Raw genomic sequence first — 10,830 nt, forward strand, 5'->3', positions numbered from 1 at the left:
TTTAGACAAGATTTGACTAAAAAGTTCAGAATTTTATGACAATCTTTGACTAAAAAGTTCAGAATTTTATGGCAAGCCTTGACTAAAAAGTTCAGAATTTTAGACAATCTTTGACTAAAAAGTTCAGAATTTTATTACAATCTTTGACAAAAAAGTTCAGAATTTTATTACAATCTTTGACTAAAAAGTTCAGAATTTTAGACAAGCTTTGACTAAAAAGTTCAGAATTTTAGACAAGATTTGACTAAAAAGTTCAGAATTTTATGACAATCTTTGACTAAAAAGTTCAGAATTTTATGGCAAGCCTTGACTAAAAAGTTCAGAATTTTAGACAATCTTTGACTAAAAAGTTCAGAATTTTATTACAATCTTTGACAAAAAAGTTCAGAATTTTATTACAATCTTTGACTAAAAAGTTCAGAATTTTAGACAAGCTTTGACTAAAAAGTTCAGAATTTTAGACAAGATTTGACTAAAAAGTTCAGAATTTTATGACAATCTTTGACTAAAAAGTTCAGAATTTTATGGCAAGCCTTGACTAAAAAGTTCAGAATTTTAGACAAGCCTTGACTAAAAAGTTCAGAATTTTAGACAATCTTTGACTAAAAAGTTCAGAATTTTAGGCAAGCCTTGACTAAAAAGTTCAGAATTTTATGACAATCTTTGACTAAAAAGTTCAGAATTTTAGACAAGATTTGACTAAAAAGTTCAGAATTTTAAATTGGGAAAACGTCCTGTTGTTATTATTTTTATTATTCAACCAAGGCCTTGCGCGCACCAGGGAATTTACTAAAATAGGTTTTCTAAAATAAAATTACCACATCAGTCAGCTCCTCTTTACAGAGGGTGGAAGGAAGCCTTGGAAAAAAACAGGGAGTAATTTCAGCCCTCCAACCTCCCAGCTGTACTTTGTAACCTTGGAGAAGCTGAGCTTCTCTTTTTGACTTTACAGGAATATTTTGAGGCTTTGCTGTGCTTTGTGACCCACTGGTTCCTCCTCCTTCTGCTCCTTAAAAGCTTTTCCAAGGATTTCTGTCAGTGTCTGTGGTTTCTTGTTTAATATCAGATATTGTTCAAAACTGTAAATGCTGTAGAGGTGTCCAGGTACCCCAAATACACCAATTTATGTTGGGCACCCTTTATTCCTGCAAATGCACAATTGCCTTCATGAGAAAACTGCATAAAACCCATTCCTCACAAAGATAAAGCCCTCTTTTAATGACATAAATTAAAAATAATTTAATTAAATTAAAATTAATTTAATTTTAATAACATAAAATGATTAGCACAGGGCTCATCTTTCTGTAGAAGTTCAACCAGCCAAAGTTATTCCCAGGTAATGTCAGAGATCTGAATAATTCCCCTGACGTCTTGGAAAACTTTTCTGATTCTGTGTTCCTCACTAAATATCAAAATTAAGCAACTTACATTAAAATTACTGCAAAAAGGAACCTGACTTTAGTTAATGTTTTCCACAAAAATGCCAATTAAAGTTGTGTGGCTTGCTTGATTAGTACTATAATGTAATATTCACATTTTTTCTACAAGTAATTATATTTGAGCACCTTGCAGCTTCAGCACCAAAGTTGTATTTTTAATAATTTTGTAATAAATTTGGTCTTGCAGGGCTTTATCAAGAGATTTAATTGAGAATAATTTTGCATCTTCTGGAATGTTCAATTCCAGCAGTTTAGGCTCTAGTCTTGCACTAATATCCATGGTGGCAGAGGAATAAATCAATTATCCTCACCTCCAGATCTGATTGCAAGAGCACAGATATCAATTCTTCAATACAAACTTCCCTTTCAACTCTCAAGTTAAATCAGGACCAAACAAAACTTGACCTGCTGAAATGAAATATGTGGAGGTCAGACTGTAATTTAGCAAGATATTTAATTACACTGCAGGTCACTTAAGAAGTTTGCCATTTTTCCTCAGGACCTGTGCTGTTATTTAACAAATATTTTGGATTTTTAATATTATTCACCGTGTTCTTTGTTCTGTTAATTGTGCTGATTTTGGTACAGAGATGTTCAAAGGGATTGAGACTGTGCATGTATTTTTTATTTGTAACAGGGCACTGTTGATTTCTTTAAAATTTCACAGATATCACAAGGTATTTAAACATGGCAGGGAGTAGATTTAGACTGAAGGTGCCCAATTCACACCTGTGGTCAGTAAATAAAATTATTTTTTCCGTCTCTGGGAAGAAAGTTTAATGTGAACTTGGAGGGTTTGTTTAGGACAGGATGTGGACGAGTTCTCCCAGGACATGCAAAAAGTGCATTTACAGAACGTATTTAATAAAGAGCAAATCCTGATTCGGCAATTACCCTGAGAATTCTGTAAATTCACAGTCAGTAAAACAGCACCAGAAAGACAAATTGGATAAATATGTTCCACCCCATGGGATTTGCTAAAAACAAAACCCCCAGTTTCCCTGGGATTGCTGTCCCTGGAACAGCCTGCAAGCTGCGAGCCTGTGCTACCTTTGAACTCCTTGGGAAATGCTCTCCTTTAGGCGTTTCCCTGCCCTCACCGTGTTTGTTTTCGGTGGGTTCTTTGGCAGCTCACACACAGGAAGGGCTCAGAGCCTCTCCCAGCTCTCAGAGCATCCAAACCCATGGAGGGAGCAGCCGGGAGCCGCTCCCGGGATTCCCGGGATTCCCCGCAGCTCCCGGCCCGGCAGCACCTGGGCAGGTAAGGCAGGACCAGGGGGGCTTTTCCAGCTGGGGAATCTCCAACTGTGAGTATGGAATTATTCCATTGACTAGAATCCCCAAAAACATTTGTCAACATCAGGAGTAAAGGGCAAAATATATTTCTGAAAGCGTTCATCGCTATTTTATTTGCTTTTGCTGAGACTTCTGTGGCAAGCACATTTCTCTCTCTCTCTCAGGATTTTTTATTGAGGTGCACAGAGAGAAATGAAAGAGAAAACAATTTCTATTTCTGCTCCTTGTTTTTCTCTTGTGGAATGTGTTTGAAGAATTGCTTACCCTGAGTGAGTGCTTGCTTGGATCATGGTGGATTGTTTGGGCCTGAGAGCCAGTCGGATCCACCTGTGTCTGGGCTCTGGAGAACAGGGTCACGAGTTGTGAGTTAGTGAGATATGAGAGTTAGAGAAAGTAGCATGTAGTATTTAGTATCCTCTTTTATATAGCATATTAATGTATTATAACATAATTATAATAAAGCAATCATTCAGCCTTCTGAAATGGAGTCAGACATCACCATTCTTCCCATTGGGTTCGCCGACATCTACAACAGACTTCCTCCTTTTAAGCCCGTATTTCAGAACTAAAATTAAGGTTGTGATAGCCTCATTATTATTATTTTTATGTCTATTTGAAAGCACTTTTCCATTTCTCCAGCTGGATCTGTTGCACAGCACCAGAGATGGAAAATCCTGGTGGAAAAAACATCCAGAATCGTGGTGACCCCAACCAAAAAAAAAAAGGCAGACACAGCAGCCAGCACTCCATCTGGGCTAATGGGATCAGATTGTCCTCCCTGGATTGCTGGAGTTGCTGCCTCAAAAAATAACCAGGCACTCAGTGAGCACAGGGAATCTGTCAGAGAGGCAGGGAGAGGGAATTTGGGGGTTTTCTGCACGAATAAAAAGATTTCAGTGTTATTTAAACCATCTCGAGTTCACTTGGAGCTGGGAGATCCTAAAGGGAAAGGAACTCTTGGTGAAAAATGGGCCAGGGGGTGGCTGGGGTGTGGGGAGAAGCCAAATATTGCCATAAAAATCAGATTTACTACATGAAAATGCTCTCAGGAATGCACAGGATGAGATTTTGGGGGGGTCTGTGCAGGGCCAGGAGTTGAATTCCGTGGTCCTGGTGGTTCCTCCCAACTCGGGATATTCCATGATTCCACTGTCTCCTGATTTTCCAGCAGCTCTGCTCTGTGGAGGCCCTGGATGCTCCCAGCAAGGGATGGGGAGAGCCAAGAAATGGTGAGAGCAAATTCTGGGGAAAAGGATCCGTGGGGGAAAGCAGGAATTGAACATGGGATGCAAGGCTTGGTCAGTTCCTCATTTGTTCTTTCAAGCATTTCTTTAGTGCTGGCAAACATGGCTTAAATTCATGTTCTGTGCATGGTGATGGGTGAGAGTATCTCTAATTTCCTGTTAGATATAGAATTAGTATCAATTCTTTAATTTAGTCATAATGTAATAATAATGTAGCAATAATTTATATTACTAATATAATATCAAGACCTGCTTAAGAAGTTTGCCATTTTTCCTCAGGACCTGTGCTGTTATTTAACAAATATTTTGGATTTTTAATATTATTCACCGTGTTCTTTTAATATTGTATTAATATTATATTCTATTTTAATATTCTATTAATATTCTTTTAATATTATTCACCGTGTTCTTTTACTCTAATTTAATATTAGATTAATATTCTTTTACTATTATTCATTGTGTTCTTTTACTCCACACAGCCATCATGTTAACAGCACTTCATATTTGCTGAATTATATATTAAGCACATATATATATATATATTTTAAAAAAAGAATAACCTCAGTTTGAAATCTCCAGGCATAATCTGGATGTGATGCTTTGTATATAGGGAGAGTTTAAGTGAAAATTACTTTTAAAAACATGCTTTTATGTGCTTAATTTTATAATTTTTATGCATAATTTATTGGGTATTTTGGGAGGGATGTTGCTATAAGCAAACCACTGAGGAAATCAACAGAAAATTGAATTTTAAAGTAACTCTGGCTGCCTTTGACGTGCACTGTGATTTTTGGTTTCAGTTGCTTGGGTGGGAAGGCTGAAGGAACAAAAATAGAGATTGAGGCACAATCAACAGAGGTCCTGAGGTTTTATTTTTATGAGAGGACAGACCCACAGTGCTGATGTCAAGAATTCCACTCAGAGGAAAGAGCAAACAAAGCAACACTGCTGTGGAATTCTCCAGTTACCTGAAGAAAATAAGTGAAATCTTCATTTTGAGTCCATTCTAATTAATAAATGTGTCTCTTTCCAGCCAGAAATGGATGGTCAAGGGATAAACTGGAGATCAAAAGGAGCCCTGGGCTTCCAGCATCCAGTGAGGTGAGTTAATCCTGTCACCCGAGAAAGGAAAAGTGACCAAAAAAAAAAAAAAAAAATAAAAGGTGAAACTCCTTCCCTCTCAGGAGAAGGATCAGTTTGTCCCTGGAAAAATCTCATTTTAGTAACAATTTAATTACTCACCAAACTGCACAGATTTTTATCCCTCAGCAATGATGCCCAGGCTGAACAGAGCCTAAAAAAGATGAAAACAAGGAAAAAGTAATTTAAAAAAACCCTTTTTTTTTTTTGCCTCACCTAATTTATGTTTACATTTATTGCTCACTAAGCCCAAATAATGAATGGGAACAGCTGCTAATGGAGTGGGATTGGTACAGATTTGAGGTTGCTTTAATTTGCTGTTGATTAAAAATTGAACTGCAGGTAAAGCTTGTTAAGGGTTTTCACCAATATTTGCATTCTTTCATTAGGAAACTCCTAATTGGGATTTCCCTTTGGAGGAGGAAAATCAATGGAATATCCCTTTTCTTTGCAAGCCTTTGTTCTAAAAGCTGTGGCATCTGAAATTCTGGGTGACCTCAACTGCTGTCAGATTTCACTGGAAATTGGCCCAAGGGAAAACCAAGAGGGGCCATTTATTATTTTAATACAAAACAATTGTATTAAAATTGTTTAATTAAAATTGTGGATTTTGAAATAAATAAATCAGTCTACATCTCATCCTCCACCACCTGGAGACACAAAATCCACAAAAATCAACCTCTGTACCTCAGGCCACCAACCCCAATCTGACCCTGGTATCCTCATCCTAATTCTAGAATCAATTAATTAAAAAATTAATGTTAATGTTCAAGCTAGATTGGATGGGAAATTGTTGCACTGTTTAACTTTTTCTCTTAAAATGTGTTTTTTTCTTCTCAGGCTTTATTTGCCCAAATCCAAATCCCAGAAGTTTCTTGCTAACGCTGGAGAGAAGGTTCTGGCCAGTTTTCCTGTGCAAGCCACAATTCACTTCTACAATGATGATGCTGAGTCTGAGGAAGAGCCCTGAAAGAATCAGAATCCACATTAAAAAATTAAGAACTTCAAAGAGAACTGTCAGGAATGGATGGACAAACATCTGACCAAACAGAGAAATCTGGCAGAGCTCAAAAGGAAATTATTTATAATTCTCTTTCCAAGGAAAATGAGTCAAAGCACTGGAAAATGGGAGGAAATCCTTTTGTGTTTTTAGAGACTTTCACAAAAGACTTAAATCAGGTTCATTTCAGTAGCACAGATAAAGAAAATTGGCAGCATTGTACTGAGTCTTTATTTTAAACACTGCAGTCCTGAGGAAACGAAAATTTCATTGATTATGAGGCTGAATAATGTAATGTACAGCCCCAAAATAACCCAAAGGCTTTGAAACACACTGAAATTAGGCAAGGAATTATTTCAAATGTTGCTTACTGGCTCCATGGGATAAATTTATCCTGCTAGAAATGCTGAATGCCTCACCCATTTCCAGTACAACCCACAGGTTCTACCCAACATTTGTGATATTTCCTGGGGTTCTGCCATGCTCTTCTTATCAGATTATCCCTCCAGCCAGAAGAAAAAAAAAAAAAAGTCAGCCTTGATTATAACCCACAATTTAATTTAATACCACATTAAAACTTGCATTTTGTGGCACCTGCTGTGCCTTCCCCACAATGTTTTTCATGCTCAGAGAGTTTCTCAGCACTTGCCTTGCTACCAGCACCTCTAAATACCTCAAATATTAAATATTTGCCCCCACTAGGTTTAAAATCTTTTCTTTTTAATGTTCCTTAACTCCAACCAAAACTGCCATGGTCTCCCCAGTGATAGAAATGAGATGCCTGACTCAGCCAATACATCAAGCAGCAATTCAATTTATTAATTTATTAATTAATATGGTAACCTATGAGCAAAGGCAGCGCTGGGTGCCGTGGTGGGGGTTTTCCCCTCCAACTGCACACTGATTGTTGGGCTTGCTGCTCTTTATTGATCATATTCCTGCATATTCATAAGCTTTTCCCAGTAGTTTCTATTTCCCATTTCTTACACGAGCTTTCTGCAGTTTCTGTTTCCCAATTTTTAGGCGAGCTTTCGGCAGTTTCCGTTTCTCCCTTTTAACGTCACAATTCTGTACTTCAGGGTCGTAGATCTATGGTGGTGGTGTTTGGTCCCTTTCAATTTTTTTACTCTGCTGTGTGTACATCCCGGGATGTGTGTCCAAATGGGGTCCAACTTCTGTTTTCTAGGATCATTAATCTGTGGTAGTGATGCCCAGCTTCCCCTTTTGAAATCATTAATCAGCAACCTTGATGTCTACCTTCCTTTATAGGAGTTTGGGATAGGGTCACTTCCCTTTTTGTTTAAATCCTTTGTACATTCTAAAGCTACACTTTCAAATCCTTAGTACCAAGCAACATTCTAAAGCCACAATTCAAAAGTTCTCATTATGAAACAAGACTTACACATTTTGAAGCCACAATTTAAAACCTTAATGCTGAGCAACACTCTGAAGTTACAATTCAAAAGTTCTTATTGCAAAAAGGCTTAAGACTTATAATTGTTATTTGCAAACAAAAGATTGGTTCAAAAGCCTTCTCCCATGCTTTCCTCAGCTGTTTATTAGAACTCATCTTTATAACTGTCCCGTGGCCGTGTTCCACACATTTCACAATTACAGCTGCACAGGTTGCCTTTATCTACCTGACACAAAACACAACTTTGGATTTCACCCCAGAGACAAAGCAAACGCAGAATTCCAGATTTTTGACCTTTCCTGCACCTCTGGTGGCTGTGAGATAAGGCCAGGCTCCTCCTCTCAGTCAGGTACCAGCAAACAAAGGAGTGCCACACATTTCAAGTCTGGAAAAATTCAGATTCCAAATGAATGAACCTATTAGAATGAAGGATTTTTTGGAAGATCTCCACTTGCAAACTTAAAAGAGGCTCATTAATTAAATATACACCAGGAGACAACATCCTGCCACTCAGGGAATGACAAGAATGAGTTCAAATTTAAACCCCAAAGGAAAATTCAGCTTTTAGATTCATTTCCACATCTCCACTTCCAAACACAGATAATTTAAGGTATTTCACAAGATATCCTAAAATAATTTTATTTATTTTAAATTTTATTGATTTTTTTAAATTTTAATTTTTAAATTTTAAATCTATTCATTTTTATTTACTAATGCTCCAGCTTCCTCATTATTTAGTCTGCAGCAAAAGCAAACAGAAGAGCATCCAGGATGATTTCACTGCTCTGTGATGACCCAAAAAATTACTGAGGTCCCTTCCCAGCTCGTTAACAATTAAGAGAAGCCCCAAAGTGAACTGGTGCAGCATCTCTGGCCTTCAGCTGCAGGGAACTTTCAGTTTCCACTTCTGATTTTTTACCTCATCTGCAATCCCACCCTGCAAAGTCAGAGTGACCTCAGAACCATCCATCGTTTACAGAAAGAAAAAGGTGCCAAAGCATCCCCGAAAGGAGTTTAGGGTGAGTTGAGCACTTCAAAGGCAAGGCTGGAAGCAGATGGAATTCTTGGCTCAGGTCTCTGTGCCACAAAAACCTTCCCCTGGGAATTCAGCTGCAACTCTTCCAGTCAGTGCTGCTTTCATTTTCCATTCCCTAAAACGATGGCAGCAAAAAGCAACTTTTTATCCCCTGGTACAGGGGTGCCTCCACAAAACCTCTACAATTTCAGATTCCTCTTGTATGAAAAATCCTAAAAATAATTGGCAGCAAAAAGCAACTTCTTATTCCCTGGTACAGGGGTGCCTCCACAAAACCTCTACAATTTCAGATTCCTCTTGTATGAAAAATGATAATTAAAGCTGATTTTCATACAGCAGTCCTGAGATTCCTCTTGTATGAAAAATGATAATTAAAGCTGATTTTCATAGAGCAGTCTTGAATTCTGCTTCCTTGAATATCCTTCCTCTGAAGGATACACATATCCAAGGGAAGCTTATCCTTGCATGCCACAGAAATGTGTTTTTTTCTAAATGTGACGCAGGATTAATGTGGATTAAGAGAAAAAGAACTACCACAGGATTTTTTCTTCCCTAAATTACATTTATACAGGGAAAATGACAACAGAGCAGAACTGAGTAAAGGCAATATTCCCAACAGCAGCTTTCTGAGCTGCAGAGACAAAATCCAGCCAATTCACTGAAACATTTCCTATTTAATGTTCTTTATTCTGCACTGGCTTCATCTCTCAGCTGCTTTTCATCCACAGCACAGCATCCCAACAAAACTGACTTTGGCAGCCCCTCTGCAAGGGAACTGGCAGAAGAAAAAAACTTTCTCCTCAGAAAAGGAGAAAGTTCCTGAATGGAGAGATTCAAAACCCGCCATTCATCCCAGCCGGGTGAAAGCTGACTGGAAATTCAACAGGACTCAGCAAGCAGGACTCTGAATTAAACATTTCACCAACTCAGGCCCACAAGAAAGGTGAACAAAATATATTTACACAAGGCCAGTCAAATGTTTTGTTTGTAAAGCAGAAACATTTTATGATTTCCACCCACAAATGAAACTGAAGTCCAGAGAAACTTGTTGCATTTTTAATGTTTATAGATTCCCTAGCACAGATGTGTGCCAGGATTAAGATTTAATATCAATATTACAGCTTTTTATTTTCTATCAGGGGGTCTTGGGTTGTCCTTGCTCCTGTTCTCCCCCTGCCCAACCACTGGGGGTTTGAGATGATCCAATGGAGCTGACAATTCCTTATGCTCCAAAGAATTTTGGGATGCTCTGGACAATGCTTTAGGGAACAGCAAAGGTTTTTCTGCTTAACTCAAGGGAAATCATGGAACGGTTTGGGATGGGAAGGACCTTAAAGCTCATCCAAAGCAGGGACACTCCCACTGTGCCAGGCTGCTCCAGCCCCAGTGTCCAACCTGGCCTTGGGCACTGCCAGGGATCCAGGGGCAGCCCCAGCTGCTCTGGCAATTCCATCCCAGCCCCTGCCCACCCTGCCAGGGAACAATTCCCAATTCCCAATCTCCCATCCAGCCCTGCCCTCTGGCACTGGGAGCCATTCCCTGGCTCCTGTCCCTGCATCCCCTGGAAATTGTCTCTCTCCAGCTTTCCTGGGGCTCCTCCAGGCCCTGCAAGGCCACCCTGAGCTCAGCCCAAAGCTTCTCCTGTGCAGGTGAACAATGCCAGCTGTGCCAGCCTTTCCTCCCAGCAGAGCTGCTCCAGCCCTTGGAGCATCTTCACACTCCATGTTTTTATCATCCTTCCCTTTCCTGCCAAGATAGAAAGAAGAGAGAGACACAAATTTGGCAGCCCCAGCTCCGTTCTCCCTTTTGGCACAGCCCCATTCCATGGGAACCCAGGCACCTCCATTATTTCATGGTGATCCCTTCCCTTCCCTTCCCTTCCCTTCCCTTCCCTTCCCTTCCCTTCCCTTCCCTTCCCTTCCCTTCCCTTCCCTTCCCTTCCCTTCCCTTCCCTTCCCTTCCCTTCCCTTCCCTTCCCTTCCCTTCCCTTCCCTTCCCTTCCCTTCCCTTCCCTTCCCTTCCCTTCCCTTCCCTTCCCTTCCTTCCCTTCCCTTCCCTTCCCTTCCCTTCCCTTCCTTCCCTTCCCTTCCCTCTTCACAGCAAGATGTGTAAAACATCATCCATCCCCAACAGGAGAAAAACTGCAGGAGAACCCAAAAATGTGCATTTAAATGCAAAACTGAATTTTCATCCCTGGTTTTATTCCAGCAGGGAAAATGCAGTGGATTGAACTCTACCAGAAAGGCAGAAAGGTGAAAATA

The 10,830-nt window shown here is 39.4% G+C and overlaps 1 protein-coding gene across 1 annotated transcript; it reads left to right on the forward strand.

Annotated features, from left to right (window-relative positions):
- Positions 1 to 2,623: 2,623 nt before the first annotated feature.
- On the forward strand, positions 2,624 to 6,089 carry RIPPLY3 (ripply transcriptional repressor 3). The gene is made up of 4 exons (XM_053932495.1): positions 2,624 to 2,700; positions 3,904 to 3,964; positions 5,013 to 5,080; positions 5,960 to 6,089. The coding sequence occupies exons 1-4, from the start codon at positions 2,624 to 2,626 to the stop codon at positions 6,087 to 6,089; spliced, it is 336 nt and encodes a 111-aa protein (XP_053788470.1).
- Positions 6,090 to 10,830: the final 4,741 nt, after the last annotated feature.

This window comes from Vidua chalybeata, chromosome 2, assembly GCF_026979565.1.
Source record: "Vidua chalybeata isolate OUT-0048 chromosome 2, bVidCha1 merged haplotype, whole genome shotgun sequence".
Classification (NCBI taxonomy): Eukaryota; Metazoa; Chordata; class Aves; order Passeriformes; family Viduidae; genus Vidua; species Vidua chalybeata.